The sequence below is a fragment of the Mus caroli genome, unplaced genomic scaffold, assembly GCF_978045245.1.
Source record: "Mus caroli unplaced genomic scaffold, Mus_caroli_1 scaffold_8, whole genome shotgun sequence".
In the NCBI taxonomy this organism is placed as follows: domain Eukaryota; kingdom Metazoa; phylum Chordata; class Mammalia; order Rodentia; family Muridae; genus Mus; species Mus caroli.
Genome location: NW_028227263.1, coordinates 115,398,659 through 115,418,561, shown reverse-complemented (window position 1 = coordinate 115,418,561; position 19,903 = coordinate 115,398,659). Strand labels below are relative to the sequence as shown.

The window sequence follows — 19,903 nt, the reverse complement described above, 5'->3', positions numbered from 1 at the left end:
TTTAGAGAGACCACAGCTTTAAAAACAAACAAGAGAGGCCCAAACTAGTATAAGTGGTTCAGCCAACGTTCCACGCTGGACCTCGAAGCATCCAGGGGTCAGTTTGTTCAACGCCAGAGCTACTGCTGTAGGCCTAACGACTTGGCCATTTCTGCCCAACCCTGGATCCTGGAACCAAACTCCCTCTGTCCAGGCCTGCACAAGATGCCACCTAAGCCTCCCCGCCTCCCCCTGCGGCTCCCTTGTGCGCATGCGCACTGATGCAGCGAGAAAGAGACACACACACACAACCTCACCTCCAACCCGCTTCCCCTGACCAAGAGCTAGGGGCCTGGCTCGCAGCCTCCGCGGGGCTGGAAGCCCAGAGCCTAGTCAAAGAAGCTAATGGCAGTCGGACTCTCAGGCTTGAGATCTGATGTCCCAGAGCCTTCAGTATCACGGTCCGGTCCGTAGCACTTTGGTGCCGCCTCTGCAGCGCTGACGGTGCTAGCGACCCACCCTCCCGGGATACCGGTCAGCTGGGTGGCCCCTGGTCTTGTGCGGCCTAAGCTCTTCTCCGGGGACCCGCTCTGAGGACCCCTGGGACTCAGGTGTCCCGTTCGTGGGTACAGCTGCCGTGCTGACGCGCTGCACCTAAACCCCGGCCTGGCTGTGGACAAGGACCGAGAGGGAAGGCGGGGGCCGCGATTTGCACGGTGGAGATACCCTGTGCAGAACCTTAGGTTCCCGGCGGGCCTGGGGAGCAGAGAACCGGGGGACACCTCGGACCTAAGGTTGGGCAGCCCCCGGACTGGTAACTGGTGAAGCACAGTGGCCGAAGCAGCAAACTCGGGCACGGGTGACTGTGGGCTGCTGTAGTCTATCTCGCTTGCTGGGATGCATACGGATGGGGTCAGCCTGGAGCCCTGAAGCTTGGAAGGGGATTCTGATCAAGTTCAGAAAAGTAGGGGTGAAGCCATTGGACGTGGTGGCACACACCTGATGTCTCGGGATTTGGGAGGTGGAGACTGGAGGAGTAGGCACTCAAGGTCATTCTCTACTGCCTAACGTTGGGTTGCAAGAGAGAAAAAGAAAAGAGAAGAAAAAGGAAAGAAGAAAAAAGAAAAGAAACAAGGCCTGGAGTGTCTTGAATTATCTCTGCCAGTCTTCAGAAGAGACAGAAGCCAGCAGCTACTACTTCTGTTTAAAACAGAGATTATGTGTGAGTTTCTAGAACTTCTGTGTTCCTGTGAAATGCTTGAGTTTTTGTTTTTCTTTTTTGTTGTTGTTGTTGTTTGTTTTGTTTGTTGTTGTTGTTGTTGTTGTTTTGAGTATGGGTTTATTTAATTTCCTTCCCTTTGAAAGCCGTTTGTGAAAACGTTTTATTCAACTGTGAGTGGTGTACTGCCACTCCATTAGGACCAGGTGTTCAAGGCCAGCCTGGGCTACATTGAGACCCTGTCTTTAAAAAAAAAAAAAAAAGAACTATTCATTGCTTTGGGTCTGAGAATTTCCCTGCATTTTCAGTGGGCAGAGACTTAATCAGGATTCCTCTTTGAAATATGTCTGCTAAAGTCTGATGCGTGATTGGTTAAGGACGAGCAAGTTATTTAAATGATTGAGGTGGTGGCTGGAGGGACCACTGAGGCATTTCCTCAAGCCCCTATACTTTTCGGGGTTTTTGTTTTGTTTTGTGTTGTGTTTGTTTCTATTTAAGATTTATTTATTTTATGTATATGAGTGTTCGTTCGATCTGCATGCCAGAAGAGGACATCAGATCCCAGCATAGATGGCTGTGAGTCACAGTGCAATTGCTAGAAATTGAATTCGGGGCCTTTCCAGGCTGCACTGGTCATTCTTGTGTGGCACTGGAGCAGCAGCAGCGGCCGATGCATCTCTTGGGAGTGACGGTGAGAAATGGCAGGGCTAGGGCTGTAGCTCTGTGACAAGCACTGGCTGGACTGCAGGCTTCAGAGGACTGCAAAAACAAGCCAACAAAGACCAGGAGAGCACATTCTTTCTCTTAACATTTATTTTTATGTATGTGCACCTCTTACATGTGTCTGAGGATGCCAGGATACTGCGTCGGGTCACCTGGACCTGGAGTAACAAATGTAAGGACCACGTGGGAGCTGACTGCTGAACTCAGGTTCCCTCAGCTCCTAACCACTGAACCACCTGACCACCCACCTTACCCAAATCTGTTTTAAGCAGTCTTCTAGGTGATCCTGGTGCATACTGAGGCCTCACAGCCACATTTTGCAGCTGAGTTCCCTGTAGTTTTGAGGAGGTTTTTGGTTTCTGTGTAAGTCATCTCTCACCTCTCCGTTTGTGTGTTGGAAGGCGGGTTGTGTATAAGAAGGGAGAAACGGGATAATACATTGATTTTTACATTTTGGAAGCTCTAGAACAGTTCTGCTCTCATGGCTGCACCCTCTCCCTCCAGCTCTAGCCTCTGTGAACGGCTTCACTGGGACATGATCGTCGAGGAAGAACAAGCCAGTTCTTGCGATTCTGGAATCATGGCTCATGTAAGTTGGTTTCTTTGTACTTGATATTCTGACTTGACATGTGTGTATATACATATTAATTTGTTTATGTTTAGCATATGTGCATGCACATAGGGGCGTATGCATGCTGCGGCATACATGTGATGGCCCCAACTTTTGGAAGTTAGTTCTTTCCTCCTTTGTGTGTCCTGGGGTTTGAACCCAGATCCTCAGCTTCCCATGTGGGTCCAAGTGATCAAGCTCATGCATGGATTTATTTGCATTTACTTGTTTTGTGTGTGTGGGGCGGGGAGATGCCACAAGTATCTGTAGAAGTCAAAGGATAACTTTTGGGAGCCAATTCTCCTTCCACCATGTGTGACCCCAAGATGGAACTCGGGTTATCTGGCGTGGCAGCAAACACATTTACCCTTGCGGCTGCCCCATCATTTTTATTCTGTCAGGTTGTACAAATGCTCTGTTATTTTGAAACTTCCTAAAAGAATCGGATTCTAGAAGTGTACCCAGCCTCTTCCATTCCACTGAGGGATGGGGCTCCTCCGTACTCTTCTCTCCACCTTCATCCAAGGGCACTACTGGTCAAATCAGTCCCTAACATGGGCTTATTTGGTGTGAAGCCCTGAAGAGCAGACATCTTCTCCTTAAAACAACACTGCCCCCATAGAATTATAGTGTGAACAGTAACTACATATGTAATTTAAAATCTTCAATTGTTGACATAGTAAAAGTCATATAATATGCATGGGCTTACTTATTTTATTTATTATTAATTGTGGTGTGTGTGTGTGTGTGTGTGTGTGTGTGTGTGTGTTTGAGACAGAGTTTCTCTGTGAGGCCCTGGCTGTCCTGGAACTCATTCTGTAGACCAGGCTGGCCTCAAACTCAGAGATCCACCTGCCTCTGCCTCCCAAGTGTCCAGATTAATGGTGTGTGCCACTACCATTCAGCATTTTTATTATTTTAAATATACTTATTTAATTTTATTGTATGTGAGTGTGCATGGGTGTGCATATGCACCCCACACGCATGCGGGAGCTCTCAGTGTCACAAGAGGATGTTAGGTGTCTTGGAAGCAGAGTTACAGGTGATTTTGAGCCACCAGGTGTATTCTGGGAACTAATCCTGGATCCTCTTCAAGAGCAGCAAGAGCTCTTGACCTCTGAATTGTCTCTCCAGCCCCTTTAAAACACTTTCTCAAAATGTCATTATTTTTTATTTATGACTCTGAGTGCATGTATGCAAGCAAGTGTTATGAATAATATCGTTTCTGGGAACTCTGGTCTTCTGTAACAGCAGCAGCACTTCTGACTGCTGAGCCATCTCTCTAGTCCCCTGTGGCTGTGACAGGCTCATATATTTGAAAACCTGATCCCTAGTTAGTGGGACCACTTGGGAAGGATTAGGAGGTGTGGTCTTGTTGGAGGGAAGAATGTCACAGGGAGTGTGCCTTAAGGCTTTAAAAGCCCACACCAGGCCCAGCCCCTCTCTCTCCTTCTCCCTTTCTCTCTCTGTACGTGTGTCTGTCTGTCTCTGCCTACTGCCTGTGAGTCAGGCTGTAAAGCTCTCAGCTACTACTCTAGAGTCGTGCCTTTCTGCTTCTCACCATGATGATAATTGACTAACCTTCTAAAACTATAATGAAGGCCCCAATTAAATGCTTTCTTTTATAGGACTTGGCTTGGCCGTGGTGTCTCTTCTCAGCAACAGAACAGTGACTTAGACACCCCACCCCACCCCATACATTTTATCCCATTTTATCTTACACATGGGACACCGGCTTGTCATTGCAGAGTATGGTGATGTTCAGAGATGTGACTGTGGACTTTTCTCAGGAAGAGTGGGAGTGCCTGAGTTCCTACGAGAGGGATCTGTACAGAGATGTGATGCTAGAGAACTACAGCCACTTGGTGTCACTGGGTAAGCTCATTTGTATCAAACCACATTCCCAGAGCTGACATTCTAACTGCAAAGACCCTCTCTTTGTGGTTTAGAATGGTCACCTCTGTGAAATACTTTTATGGTCCCACATAACAGAAATACATAGTTATAATTTAACTTTTATAAAATAACCTTTATAAATATAACATATTTTATATAATTATAAATTATATAACATAAAACTTATAAAACATATAGCTTATAAGTTTTATAAAATAAAACTTTTATAAAAATAACTTTTAAAAGGGTGGGGTTGTAAACAAAAATTGAAGTCTGGCTCTGCCTTTGAGCCTAAAGGAATCTAATTTTAATGTTTTTCCACTTGGTAGCCATCTTAGTTTTGAAGACTTGATTAAATAGAAATTTTTTTTAAAAATATTTATTTATTTATTGTGAGTACACTGTAGCTGTCTTCAGACACACCAGAAGAGGACATTGGACCCCATTACAGATTGTTGTGAGCCACCATGTGATTGCTGGGAATTGAAGTCAGGACCTTTGGAAGAGCAATCAGTGCTCTTAACCACTGAGCCATCTCTCCAACCCTAAAAAGAATCTTTCTTTTGGTCCTAGAGTGATGTCTCAGAGGTTAAGAGCACTGGCTGCTTTTGCAGAAGACCTAGGTTTGGTTTCCAGCATCCACATGGCAGTTCACCACCACTGCAACTCCACTGCCAGGGGATCCAACGTCCCCTTATAGCCTCTGAGAGAACTGCATGCACATGGTGCACATGCGGGCAAGACACCTAAATCCACAATAAAAAGTAAAAAAACTAAATTCAACAGCTGGGCATGATAGCACACGCCTTTAATCCCATCACTCAGGAGGCCAAGGCAGGCCAGTCTCTGAGTTCAAGTCCAGGCTTGTCTATAGAGTGAGTTCTAGGATACCAAGGCTACACAGAGAACCCTTGTCTTGAAAAACAATAACAATAATAATAACCTCTGTGTGTGCCTACCCACAAGGTCTGTGTACTTCACCTTGAATTCACTGTGTAGCCATGATACCAAACCCCTGATCCTTCCTTCATCTCCTAAGTGCTGGCGTCACAGCTGTGTATCACCCCACCTGGCAAATAGATCCATTCTTTAAATAAATTCTGCTCTTTTCTTTCAAGCAGGATGCTCCATTTCTAAGCCAGATGTGATCACCCTGTTGGAACAAGGGAAGGAGCCGTGGATGATTGTGAGGGCTGAGAAGAGAAGGTGGAGCCGAGGTGAGGGAGTGCTCAGCAGGCACCTGTGGTGGTGTCTGACTGTTACACATCTGCTGGTTGGAGGACACGCCCCTAAGATGCTGGTGGGGAGGTTGGAGGACACGCCCCTAAGATGCTGGTGGGGAGGTTGGAGGACACGCCCCTAAGATGCTGGTGGGGAGGTTGGAGGACACGCCCCTAAGATGCTGGTGGGGAGGTTGGAGGACACGCCCCTAAGATGCTGGTGGGGAGGTTGGAGGACATGCCCCTAAGATGCTTGGTTGAAAGATGCTCTCCTGAGATGCTGGGGAAGAGACATGAAACTTGGAAAGAAAACTTAGATCTTTCAGCATAAGTCACCAATGACATTTCCTCTCTACTTCAGTTTGCCATTTGTCTCTTTCTCATATTTCCCTTTCCTTTCAACATGGGAAAGCTTTCTTGTCTGGTGATAATAGTTTTGCCTGTTTTATATCTAATTTCTTCATAGATAATCCTTTGTATTTTAAATCCGCCCTGGCACACCCTTAAGAAACATCCAAATTAGTTTTATTTGTATGGCTGCTTTGTCGGTATGTCTGTCCATGCATCGGTTGCATGTCTGATGTCCACTGAGGCCTGGAGACCATGGCTGCAGGTGGTTAGGGACAGACCACTATTTGGTGTTGGAACTTGAACTCTGATGCACTGGAAGAACAGCCAAGTGCCCTTAACATCAGGCCATCTCAACAGCCTGATTTTCTTTTCTGAGAAAGGGTCTTACTGTATAATGCGGCTGGTTGTGAACTCTCCATCCTCCTGTCTCAGATCATCTCCAGTCCTGGGCCTACAGGCATGTGCCACTATGCCCACTTAGTATTTCAGTTTTCCTGTATCGATTTATTGTTCTCATTTCCTGGGATTTATATTTAGTAATGAACTCATACAATAAACAGGGATAGAAAGGTGGCTCAGCTGTTAAGAACCCTGACAGGTAATCATATAGGATCTGGTGTCTCTTCCCAGCACCCACACGGTGGCTCACAATCATCTGTTACTCCAGTTCCAGTGGACACAATTCCCTTTCCTGGCCCCCAAGGGCACTGTATGCTCATGGCACACACACATACATACAGGCAAAACACATGTAAACGTTAAAAAATAGCAAGTCCATGCTTGTGTTGGGTGGGGGGAGGGGGGATAGCTCAGTGGTGGAGCAGCTAACCATGGCCTTGATCACCAGCATCACACAAGATAAAACAAAAAAATACATGGCTTATTAATATCCCCAAATGGTTAGGCATGGTGGTGCAAGCCTTCAGTCCCAGCACTTCAGAGGCAAGTGGATCTCTGTGAGTTCAAGGCCAACCTGGTCTAAAAGTAAGTTCCAGGCTAGCCAGGGCTACATTGTGAGACTGTCCAGGTGGAAGAAAACAGACCTGAAGTGATTATTAGAAGAAAAGTAGATAGGCTATTTGTAGCCGCCGGCGGCCATGGGTTACTGGGTTCCTGAAAGGAAAGCTGGGGTTGGATGGAAAAGGCGGCGAGAGAAATAACGAGCCAAGACAAATCTGATCAAGGCTCAATCTTTAATGTGCAGCACTGAATATATATGGGAAAACCCAAGGACCCATCCCTTTGTTTCAGCTGGGTTCCCTTGCTAGTTTCAGCTGGTTAGAGTTGTAAAGTAGGCTCTTCAGCAGCTCAGCTGTGGGCAGTTCTCAGTTGTCTGACAGGAAGATGTAAATATAACAAAGCCAGACTCCTGGCCCCAGTGTCTGAGGAGGTTTGTTTAGCCAACTCAAGCGGGGGTGGGGGGGCGCACACACAGTATTGATATGGCGAATTAGAGACCAGAGTAATTTGAGAATGGCCAAGAAAATAGAACCAGTCTAAAGAGGTTGCTAAAAATGGTTGGCTAGAGATGGGATTCCTTGAACATCAGTTCGCATAACCTCAATGCCTCGCAACACATAAAGTACACTTTATTCCACAATGGCATTTTTGGTTTTGCTCATTCGTGCTGGATGTGGTAGTCCTACGGATGGTATTCAGGGCCTCACACAGGCCACCAGGGCGCTCTACCACAGCTGTAGAGTGCCCACTGGTCTGTGTTCCCTCCCATCAGTCTTTGTAACAAGTGCCTCCGATGCAAAAGTCAGTCTCAGACGAGATCAAAACTTAGATAACCCATTTGCTTTAACCAACGTCCTGACACATGGCTGGTTACCTGGGCTCAGGTACCATGTGCCCATCTCCTCATGTCTTACTGGGCCGATCTCCAGTGCCTCATTCTATCCCAGAATCCTTTGTGCCTCCTGGATGTCCCACCTCTATTTCCTGCCTAAGCCATAGGCCATAGGCTTTTTAATTGACAGGTGAGGCATCCATACAACACACAGATATTCTCTCTCCAATCCAGAGCATTCATCTCAAGTTTCATAGGAGACCATCTCCTTAACTGTGAATAGCTTCAGTTGTCTGCAGGAATGTTACTTCTCACAGTCAAACTTGGGTACAAACACAATAACTCCTTATAGCAGAGCCTGTTTATCTGTTGTGTCCGACCAGCGGCTCACATGTCTGGGTTCTAGTCTGGAAAGGCATCTTGGAAACCTGGAAGAGAAGAGGGGGGTTAGGCAGCACGCGCAAGAGAGAGAGAGAGAGAGAGAGAGAGAGAGAGAGAGAGAGAGGAAACCAAGACAGTCAGTCTGATCAAGGTTCAATTTTACTATTTCCGACACTCAGTTATGAAGCAAGGGAAGGGGCCCTTTCCCGCCAAATCATCTTGGAGTAAAGTTGCAGGTGAACACGTGATAGCTCCGGAACAGCTAGTTGGCAGGCAGCAGCAGTGGGAGTGGCAGGACGATAGTGCAGCAAGCTCTGCCCCATGCTGAGTCTCCTGAGTGCTGGGATTAAAGGTGTGTGTGGGCCATTACATCTCACCCTTCATTTTTATTTTCAATTGTGTATCTAGACATGCCATCTTCTTTATCCTTCTTAAACTTTTTTTTTAATTACATGATTATTTTGGGGGCTGCTAAGACCATTCAGCTGCTTGTTTTCTTTTCTTTTCCTTGTCTTGAGCGAAGTCTTGTGATGTAGCTCAGGCTGGCCTGTAACTGAAGCTTTTAACTCTGCCTCCCGCGTGCTAACAGCTAGAGGCTTGTTTTCGTTACTTTTATTTCTTTATTTCATCCCGATTAGGACGGTACCATGCGTTTCTCTTCTTTTTGCTTTCAGATCTGGAATCCAGATACAGCAGTAAAGGGTCACTTCCAGAAAAGAATACTTACGAAATTAATCTATCTCCGTGGGAATTAATGGAAAGAATTCAAAGGCGTGGCCACGAAGACTCCCTTTTGGGGAAAGACTTTGAATATAAAATATTTGAAGAACAAGAGAACTCTCATAGGGTATATTTCAGACACGTGATAAAAACCACCCCTGGAAAAAGACCTCCGTGCAGAAAACGCACATCTGTTAGTCGCTATCAGAAATCTCCTAACGGAGAAAAGCCCTACGAATGTGGGGAGTGTGGGAAGGCTTTCAAAGTCCGCCAACAACTTACTTTCCATCAGAGGATCCACACCGGCGAGAAGCCCTACGAATGCAAGGAATGTGGCAAAGCCTTCCGACAGTGCGCCCACCTCAGTCGCCACCAGAGGATCCACGCCTCTGACAAGCTCTATGAATGCAAGAAGTGTGCAAAGATCTTCACGTGTAGCTCGGACCTTCGAGTGCATCAGAGGTCTCACGTGGGCGAGAAGCCCTACGATTGTAAAGAGTGCGGGAAGGCCTTTCGAGTCCGTGGACAACTCATGCTCCACCAGAGGATCCACACCGGTGAGAAGCCCTACGCATGCACGGAGTGCGGCAAGAGCTTCCGGCAGGTAGCGCACCTCACTCGGCATCAGAGGCTCACCAGTGGCAGCTCACGCCACGAGTGTAAGGAGTGCGGCCAGGCTTTCCTGTGCAGCACGGGCCTCCGGCTGCATCACAAACTGCACACGGGAGAGAAACCCTACGACTGCAAGGAGTGTGGGAAGGCGTTCCGGGTGAGGCAGCAGCTCACCCTGCATGAGAGAATCCACACCGGAGAGAAGCCCTTCGACTGCAAGGAGTGCGGGAAGACCTTCAGCCGCGGCTACCATCTCACCCTCCACCAGAGGATCCACACTGGGGAGAAGCCTTACGAGTGTAAGGAGTGCCGCAAGTTCTTCCGCCGGTACTCGGAGCTCATTTCCCACCAGGGCATTCACATCGGGGAGAAACCCTATGACTGCAAGGAGTGCGGAAAGGCTTTTAGGCTGTTCTCCCAGCTGACTCAGCACCAGAGCATTCATTTTGGTGAGAAGCCCTATAAATGTATGGAATGTGAGAAGACTTTCAGACTCCTCTCACAACTGACGCAGCATCAGAGCATTCACACCGGCGAGAAGCCCTACGATTGTAAGGAGTGCGGAAAAGCCTTTCGGCTCCACTCGTCCCTCATTCAGCACCAGAGAATCCACTCTGGCGAGAAACCGTACAAATGTACGGAGTGTAAGAAGTCCTTCCGTCAGCACTCACACCTCACCTACCATCAGCGAATTCATAAGAATTTGTAAGGACCCTTCTACGAATCCTTGCCTTGCAAATGTACTAAGGAGCAGTAGGAAATAAGAAAATTCTAGAAGAAAAAAGATTTTAATCCTTATTTTGCTTTGTGTTCATAAGTAACAACATAAAGGTCAAAGGAAAAAATATTAAACTTTTGGAAATTCTTTCGTAAATGTATAAAAGGTATTTTGTCTTACTGTACACCTACCTAAGGGCATAGTCAGGGCATCAACTCATTTTGGAAATTAATAAATAAAAAGAATTGTCGTTTAGCCTGCATAAACTCTCAGAGCGACTGAAATGGTTGAGGTACACAGCTCTTAGAGTGTTTCATCAGAATCACGCAGAGTCATATGGAACGAAGAAGTTGTATCAGGAAAACTATTTTGTAATAACATGCAGTGGAGCAGCGATTCTCAGCCTGTGGGTCCCGACCCTTTGAGGATAGACCTACCCTTTCGCAGGAGTCACCTAGGACCATCAAAACACAGATTCGCATTATGATCCATTACAGTAGCAAAATTACAGTGATGAAGTAGCAACACGTGATTTTATGGTGGGAGTCACCACAGCATGAGGAACTGTATTAAAGAGCCACAGCATTAGGGAAGTTGAGAACCACTGCTCCAGAATTCAGCCATGATAGACTGGCTTGTACTTGGTAGTGATTGGTAGTGAAAAGGTCAGGCTGCCAGGATGTGAACCCACTGACCCGTCTTGCCACCAGTGTAGCCCAGTAAAGCGTCCAGTGTCTTCCACTGTGACATTGTGATATTCCCACCTAACTCAACGCACCAAACCTCTAAGTCAATGAGACAACCACCAACATTAAAAAAAAAAAAAAATGAGTAAAAAAACATATAATCTAGGCCAGATCTTCAAAATCTTTCTTGTGTGTTTTTTTCTACGTATTCAAGAGTGAAGTGAATTTTGTTTGTAAACTTAAAAAAAATACTTTCTTAAAAGTAATAAAGATTTTTTTTACAGGTAGTGATGTTAAACATGAATTATTTTACTGTGACCACCCACATGAGTTGTTTCTCTGGACCACATCCAAACACAGTTGGTCTTTCTACCATAAGTGTAAAATAGAACCAAATCCAAGCATCTTTTTTTTAACCATATAACTTTTTTTATTAGATATTTTCTTTAAAATTCAAGCATCTTTATTCCTGACTAGTATACTGGGGGTCTTTGAGCTATGATAATCTGAAAGTTCTCAAATACAATCTGAAACATGGTAGTAGTTGAGATAATTCTCCAGGAAACATACTTTCTTGTTTTCTTTTGCTTCCTTGTGTTGTGTTGTGTTGTGTTTTCATTTCTTGAAGATAGGCTCTCTCTGTCCTGCCTCAAACTCACTGTCCGGCCTCAGCCTCCTGAGTGCTGAGATTATAGACATGTACCTCCAAACTTGGCGACTGGGTGATGCATTTTTAAAATAGTACTGTCGTTAACTGAGGATATCAAGGCTGTGTGTATAGAGAATCTCTTTTATTTAATCTCAAATGAGGTTTCTACTCTGCTTTCACCATTCCGCTCCCAGATGTACAACCTTTATATTTATAATAAGCTTTAATTGGCACTAGATGTACCAGTCTATCCAGTACAAAGCTGTCGTGTCTGCTCTCGACCAGCAAGAACAACACGACACAGTCGGATTCTTCTCAACAGCCTTTATTGCAGGAACACCTCGATGCTTCTACGGGGACCCTGGGCGCCCAGGGAGCCCTGCTTATATGCACCCCAGCACAGAAGGCTCCGTGGCCCCCTGGGATTGGTCAGTCTGCGCACCCAATTTGCATGCACCTGGGAGGGGTTGGTGCCAAATTCAAATTGACGCCTGCGCAGTGGTATTGTTTATGACAAGGGCAACTGGAAACCTGCGCCATCTTGGAGTTGTCTTCCCACACAAAGCTGAGCAGTCCTCTGAGAGGGGAGTGAGAATGATTATAGAAAAGACTGAAAAGAAGACTCAGAGACAAAAGTCAGAATCGGGAGGACTGTCCAGTCAGTACCGCTGCAGCCCCGAGTTTAATTCTCTTAGGCTTTACAGTATTGTGGGAATCAAAGTCACAAGGCAGCAGAGACAATGGCCGAAGTACATTCGATGTGTGTACCCATCAGGAGGGCTCCTTATTCCCCCTTGTTCCTTTCTCCAAGATTAACAGAACATTCAGCCCTTCACCTCAAGCTTCAAGTGTATCCCCTCTTATCGTTCCATGTGTCAGCAGGCCAGGAAACCTGCCAGTAGACCCTGGCCTGACTTGACAGGCAGGCATTCATAGAAGCAGACAAAATGGCTCCTGACAACTAAAGTTGGGCAGATATCTACATATCTAAGCTTTTAGACTCTACTTCCCATCAATGACCCTCAAACGATAATTTGCCCTGTTCTGTCTGGGCTGCTCTTAACTTCAATTGGCCAGCCCTTACAGCCAAAAATTCATGACTCACCTAACCCATGGCATCTTCTCTTCCCAGCGTCTTCTCTCTCCTCATGGTTCTCCTTTGACCCCAAGCCCAGGCATGCTAAAACCTTGCCTATGTCTCTTCTGTCCAGCTATTAGCTCTCATCATCTTTATTTGATCAATGGTTTTAAATTAAGGAGCAAGGTTACATTGTGTCTGTTCTCAAGGATTCTCTTGTCCCTTTAGGCAACCAGGCCTTGGGAGCCAGTATTTAGCATTACAATACATAGCAAAAGACCAAACATCAACACAACACCTGTCAATAAGAAAGCCTATGGCCAATGAGCTGAGGCAGGATATAGGAGGTAGGACACTGGCAGCAACAGAGAGGATTCTGGGAAATAGAGGCATGAGAGATTCAGGCTGGAATGCTGAGAAGACAGATATAAAGCAGTAGATAGCTGAACTCAGGATAGAATAAAGAAGAGATTTGTCCCAGACTTAAACACATAAAACTGAGGAGAGGTAACTAACCAGGTAGAAAACATAGAATAGTTTAAGTGGGTTAAATAAGTTACAAGATAGTTAGGGAATGAACCTAAGTCGTGGTGTAGGCATTTATTAATAAATAGTCTCAGAGTCTTCATTCTGGGAGCAGGGGCCGGGAAAAAGCTGATTTATTTTTTTTTTTTTTAGGAAAATAAAACTAAAAGCTTATCCAAACAAATAACTCAGATTTATGGGACTACTTAATCTAGTCATCTCACGTGCATGGTGTCACTCAAAGTCTGTGAGTGTGATTAGGATATTGGCAACTGGTAAGTACTGCCCCAAGTGAAGGAGAAGATTACCATGCTGGGAAGGTTAGTCCTTATACCGCAGATTCCCTACAGGTCTATTCCTAGGGCATGGTAACCTACATAAAGTCTATATATTGACTTGCTGTTTTTTCTGCAGTAATTAGAAGTTTAACCTTAAGGAACTGACCATGACTGGGCAACAAAACAAATAAATCCCTAATCATAATTCTGAGCCAAACCAGGCATAAAGGATGGCACCCTGGCTGGGAAGGTAGCTCATTTGGTAGAGTGCTGTCTAGCAAGCAGGAAGTCCTGAGTGGAATCGCCAACACTGCCTATGTTGAACAGTGTCACACATCTAGAATCACAAAACTTGAGACGTAGACACAGGAAGGTCAGCAGTGTTGGGGTCCAGGAGTCGCCTCACAAACCACACGAACACTGATCTCAGTCAGACAGGGATAATTTCCTGGGCATAAGCCCCAGGACTGCTCAACCAGAAACATGGTCCAGATTCGCGAGCTGAACCGAGACCCTGAGTTAAGATCCTACAGGGCTTTTAAAGCCTGAGATCCGTAGACATCTGTGTCAGGCTATTCCACCAATCAGGGTTTAGGAATGGGGGCGGGGGGGGGGGGGTTCCTTAGGAACACGTCTTTGTTGTACACGTATCCTGCTCCCATTGGTTAGGGTATTCAACGATGGCAGGGGACTTGCTAACATTCATGTCTTAACTTGCCAACCAGGATGTCAGTAACCCACATATATGGCTCTTTCTGCCAAGTAGGATGTGGGTTTCCAGGGAGGTCTTGGGAACTTAAACTTTACTAGACCCCTACTGAAAATGGAAATTCTATTCCAAATGGTGCAGATGTCTCTCTTATGTTAGGGTCCAGCCCAGGGGCAGCTTGTAAAAACAAATACCATAAAAGCTCATTCACGGGTGGAGGAAGTACTGTTGGGTGGTTGGTTCAGGTCCAAGCTTATTGTGGGTAACTATACAAAGCAGTTCTACTGACTTCTATTGTGATTGGTTTCCAAGGGCACAGTATATAACAGAATATGTAATCAGCTTTAGAATTAGAAAGTTTCCTGATAACAGCAGAAACATATGTGAAAGTTTCCTTATAATATTAGTAAAAGCAGAAAATGACAGGCTAGCCAGGTAACAGGGGTTACCTAGGGTCTTAACATTTTACCTAGGCCTTAACAAGCAGGAGTTCAAGGCCAGCCTGGGCTATATAAGACCAACTGTAGTGGTTAGAATATGTTTGGCCCAGGGTGTGGCACTATCAGGAGGTGTGGCCTTGTTGGAGTATGTGTGGCCTTATTGGAGGAAGTGTATCACTATAGGGGTGGGTTTTCTCCTGGATGCAGTCAGATCATGATGTAGAACTCTCAGCTCCTCTACACCATGCCTGGCTGGAAGTTGTCATGCTCCTCTGAATCTGTAAGCCAACCCCAATTAAATGTTGTTCTTATAAGAGTTTTCTAGGGGCTGGTGAGATGGCTCAGTGGGTAAGAGCACCCGACTGCTCTTCCAAAGGTCCGAGGTTCAAATCCCAGCAACCACATGGTGGCTCACAACCATCTGTAACGAGATCTGGCGCCCTCTTCTGGAGTGTCTGAAGACAGCTGCAGTGTACTTACATATAATAAAAAAATAAATCTTTAAAAAAAAAAAAAAAGAGTTTTCTAAGAGTTGCCTTGGTCATGGTGTCTCTTCACAGAAATGAAAACCCGAACTAAGACAGCTAGTCATTTTTTCTCTGTGTAGACCTGGCTACCCAGCAATGCAGGGCAGGGAACGTGGGGGACTAAAGAGGAGTGGGAGAAAACCCATGCCCTGCCAGTTGCTTTGGGTGGGCAGACATGGAAGGACTGTCGCACGCTTCCCACGTGGCCCTGGGTGGGTGTCTGGCTGTGTGAAGCCACTGGCCTCAGCTAGGCAGGTGGTGGACAAGGGGCAGTCTTAGGTACCAGGTTCTCAGCCTTGGGCATCCCAGACACCACTGGACACCGCAGAAGAGCTAAGAACAGAATGGGGGTCCCTGGGGTGGCTCGGTCAATCCCGGGGTGAGGGGAGGCGAGGGAATGGGGAGAGGGGAGTGCTGGGTGATTCCCATACAAGTGAGAGTCCATGGTCCTGTCCATGGCTGGAGCTCAGGAAGGTTTTCGGACAAGGCTCATTAAGGGCTCGTTAAGGGAAAGCCTATCCCATCGTTCAAACACTGCAGGCCTTGATGAGCAGAGACAGTCTATGGTTTTAGAGCTTTATTGTAGAAAGGCAGGGGGAAAGAGAGAAGATAGAAAGAGGAAGAGAGGCCGGCAATGGCCATGTGGAGAGAGGGGGAAGGGAGAGTGAGAAGGAGAGCTAGAGAGTAGCTCCTTTTATAGTGGGCTGGGCTATCAGGTAACTGTGGGGAGGTGCATACCTGGCTATAGTCCGGTAACTGTGGGGGTGGAGTCTAGCCAGAACGCCAGAAGCTTGGTACATTGTCTGCTTGACTTATACTCACAGAATTATGGAGTTGGGGGCTCTGTGGTGTCAGTCACCTGACTCTGGGAACGTGGCTCGCTTTTCCGTTCCTTGTAGAGTTTTCCACTGGGTCGCTGGAGCAAGCCTCATTCAACCAAAATAGACTGCCTACCATGGCCCCACACAGGAACTTCCTCTGTAGCCCAGGCTGTCCTTGAACTAACAGAGATTCACCTGCCTTTGTCTCCCAAGTGCTGGGATCAAAGGTGTGTGAAGTGGGAATTTCTGATTTTGTTGGAGACTCAGTTTTGATCTTTTCCACTGGCTTATGATAGGACGTTTTGCTGAAGCAGATCTGTGAGAGACCTTTTGCTGAGAACAGACAAGTGGTGTTTTTCTGGAAGCTGTCTATGGTGAGGGCATTGCTGGAAGGGTTTTGTTGGAGTGGATGCTTAAGAGGACGCATGATGTTTGGAAAGAGTTTAAGTTTAACCTAACAGAAAGTGGATGACACTCTTGCACTGGTTCACCTTGCAACTCTTTGCTGGTCTTCGTTGGGCTTTGCTGAAGCTGGTCTTCACTGATGACACTCTAGCATTGATCCGCCTTGTTTTCTTCGATGATCTTCGTTTGTCATGACTTCATAGCAAGAACTGTACCAAAGAACTTGTGGTGGTATTTCGGCTGCTTTTTTGCCACTTCCATTAACTCATGCCAATCAATGGAGCTCGAAAAAAAACTCAAGGATTTTTTCTGGAGCGAGCCACTGCTACTGATTTGTGTTGGGTGTTTGCAGAGTGAACTGGACTGCCATTGCTGATTTGTGTTTGGTGTTTTGCTAGTGGTCTAGATTGCTAACAATGAAGATTGGAATTGTTCCAAAGAACTATTTCTAAATAGGTCCACAACCCCCATTTCTTATTAACCTTTCTTTTCTCATACCTCTTGTGGGTGGTGGGCTAGAAGGGAGGTTGAAGCATTAAAAATCCATACTTAACATAGGTTTTGAACAATATAAGCCTACAGGCATGTGCCACTACCACCAGACTAGAGTACCTGTCTTTAAAAAAAAATCATAGTCTATGATTCTATGTATGATAAATACAAAACTCAATACTTTTTTCTGTGGTTAGAAGGTAGGATAGTGGGCTTGAGAGATGGCTCAGAGGTTAAGAACACTGACTGCTCTGCCAGAGATCCTGAGTTCAATTCCCAGCAACCACATGGTGGCTCACAACCATAGGTAATAAGGTCTGATACCCTCTTTTCATGTGTCTGAAGAGAGCAATGGTGTACTCATCATATATATATATATATATATATATATATATATATATATATAATCTTTTTAAAAAGAAAGTAGGATAGTAATTGGAATGGGGTGTGCTGCTCAAGAGTAACAGCAACAGAAACAATCTAGGGGCTCTGAGGACAACAGTGTTTGGTCACTGGGTTCAGGTGCTGATTTGACAGATGTTTTCAGTTTGTGAGAATCCACACTGTATACAAGCCCTTCACTTCTCTATATAAATGTTGCACAATGAAAAGTTTTTAACTTAGAAAAATGACAATGAGTTCCTATTAAGCTTCAAATTTAATATCACCACTTTCAACTTCATTCTTGTGGGTTTTTTTTTTTAATTTTACACCAAGATTTCTACTCTCTGATGATACAGTCATTGCTCTAGAAGAAGTGCTGCAATGTAAAGCCGGCTTCACTAATAATCTTGAATGAAAATGAAGTCTTCTTTGAGTTGCTGTCCTTAAACATTCACTAACGTGAGGCTGGAGAGATGGCTCAGCAGTAAGAGCACTGACTGCTCTTCCAGAGGTCCCCATGTTCTATTCCCAGCAACCACATGGCAGCTCACAGCTGTCTGTAACTCCAGTTCCAGGGCTTCTTGAAGTGGAAGTTCCTGGTTATGTCACGTGATGCAGACTCAAGTGGGGTTTTGCTGAGGTAAGACCCATAGGAGGACATGTGATGTTTGGAGAGAGTATAAATAATACTCAGTGGACAGTGACATGGACTTGCATGGTGATCTGTGCAGCTCTTCATCAGTCTTTCACCTTCGCTGATCTTTACCTCATTGAGAGAAGGTGGGAAAGAGAACTCCTGGCATCCAGACTGGTTCCGGTCACTCCTGCTGACCCATGCCTATTCAGCAAAGACCTGGCTGTTTCTGCTGGATCGTGCCACCACTGCTGATTCGTGTTTGGTGTCCTGACAGTACTGAACTGGACTGCTGGTATCCTGACAACAGATATTGGAATTGCCTCAAAGAACTCCTTCTAAACAGGTCCATACCCCCTTTGTCCTATTTACCATCTGTACTGGCTGGTTTTGTGTGTCAACTTGACACAAGCTGGAGTTATCACAGGAAAAGGAGCCTCCCTTGAGGAAATGCCTCTATGAGATCCAGCTGTAAGGCATTTTCTCAATTAGTGATCAAGGGTGGGAGGATACTGCCCCTTGTGGGTGGTGCCATCCCTGGGTTCTATAAGAACCCCTGGGTCTTGGGTTCTATAAGAGAGCAAGCTGAGCAAGGCAGGGGAAGCAAGTCAGTAAGTAACATCTCTCCATGGCCACTGCACCAGCTCCTGCTTCCTGACCTGCTTGAGTTCCAAGTCCTGATTTCCTTTGGTGATGAACAGCAATGTGAATGCATACGCTGAATAAACCCTTTCCTCCCCAACTTGCTTCTTGGTCATGATGCTTGTGCAGGAATAGAAACCCTGACTAAGACACTATCTTTTCTCCCCAACCTTTGGACAGTGGGCTACAAGTGGGGGGTCAAAGCATTTGAGAACATTTATTAAAGTTGGTTTTGAAAAATCTAGGCTTACAGGTGGCACCCAGTGTGGCTTAGACATAATGGGTAATTCTGCTTTAAATGTGGTAGACGAAAGGTTGGGTTATGAGGGTTAACAGTGTTCTTTAAGGAGGTGGGCAAAATAGCATCTATGGCCACTGTGTGCTCTCCTACCTTGTTCCAGGAGGGGGGTTTTTGGTTTTGTTTCATGGTTTTCATGTATGTTCTTTTGAAAAAGATTGGGGGGAAAGCTGACAATTCTCTTCTGTTAAAGAAGATTGAAGAGTTGGTTGACATGTAGAGAGTTTGCAAATAGAGACAGTGCTTAGGAAGCAAAATGAGACAGTGGGAAGAGAAAAAATGGATTCAGGCTTGATGTCTGAGACTAGAAATTTACTGCACAATGAGAGAGGGGAGAAAAATAGGCTGAAAGGTAAACTGCTGCTGTTCCCTGCTTCATTAACCTCACTGCCAAGAGCCCAGAGCACCTCTGTTAAACTAGGAGCCCGGGAAAGCAGGAGATGGTACAGGTACAACTGGATAGTGTTCAGCCAAGTGCACCACCATAGGATTTGCTTGGACCTATATCAGGCACCTTCAGCCTTCCCAGTCTTTGTACAGCATATGCCTACCTAAGATAGTGGTCATGCTTATAATGAGTTGACATGGTGTCCAATAGAAATACTCGATCTAAAGGATTTTAAAGAGGCTGTGGTATTGTATGGCTTGCACTTTCCATTTTGTGATGGTTTATATATTCTTGGACCAGGGTGTGGCACCATCTGGAGGTGTGGCCTGGTTGGAATAGGTGTGTCACTGTGGATGTGGGCTTAAGACTCTCACCCCAGTTGCCTGGAAGTCAGTCTTCCACTAGCAGCCTTTGGATAAAGACTTAGAACTCTTAGCTCTGCCTGTGCCAGGCCTGCCTGGATACTGCCATGCTCCCACCTTGGTGATAATGGACTGAACCTCTGAACCTATAAGCCAGCCCCAAGTATATGTTGTTTTTTATAAGACTTGCCTTGGTCATGGTGTCTGTTCACAGCACTAAAACCCTAACTAAGACACATTAGTTTAAAAAAAAAAAAGTTAAATACTTGGACTAGGCAGACTCGAGTTATCCCCTGAGATTAAAAGGGATTGGTGTCAGCTGTTCTAGAAGCTGGAGGATAATTACAGTGATTATCGTAATGGA

General features: G+C 45.7%; 1 protein-coding gene across 4 annotated transcripts; it reads left to right on the top strand.

The window, feature by feature from the left end:
* The first annotated feature begins 283 nt into the window (after nucleotides 1–283).
* On the top strand, nucleotides 284–11,172 carry LOC115029029 (uncharacterized). 4 transcript variants are annotated; one of them, XM_029479641.2, is made up of 5 exons: nucleotides 284–1,201; nucleotides 2,426–2,510; nucleotides 4,322–4,406; nucleotides 5,546–5,644; nucleotides 8,846–11,172. In XM_029479641.2, exons 2-5 carry the CDS (start codon nucleotides 2,457–2,459, stop codon nucleotides 10,210–10,212), a joined length of 1,605 nt encoding a protein of 534 aa, XP_029335501.1. In that variant the 5' UTR covers nucleotides 284–1,201; nucleotides 2,426–2,456; the 3' UTR covers nucleotides 10,213–11,172. The 4 variants fall into 4 exon arrangements, with proteins under 4 accessions (XP_029335501.1, XP_021022222.1, XP_029335500.2 ...); XM_021166563.3 differs by having other exon boundaries at nucleotides 4,280–4,406; XM_029479640.2 differs by lacking the exon at nucleotides 284–1,201 and having other exon boundaries at nucleotides 2,403–2,510; nucleotides 4,280–4,406; nucleotides 5,549–5,644.
* The last annotated feature ends 8,731 nt before the right edge of the window (nucleotides 11,173–19,903 follow it).

Excerpts from the sequence above, each read along its gene's own strand:
- LOC115029029 (XM_029479639.2), top strand. The coding sequence starts at position 2,403 with ATGGCTGCACCCTCTCCCTCCAGCTCTAGCCTCTGTGAACGGCTTCAC. Across the intron at positions 2,511-4,279 it reads ATTCTGGAATCATGGCTCAT|AGTATGGTGATGTTCAGAGA; the intron begins GTAAGTTGGTTT and ends TTGTCATTGCAG. Across the intron at positions 4,407-5,545 it reads CAGCCACTTGGTGTCACTGG|CAGGATGCTCCATTTCTAAG; the intron begins GTAAGCTCATTT and ends TTTTCTTTCAAG.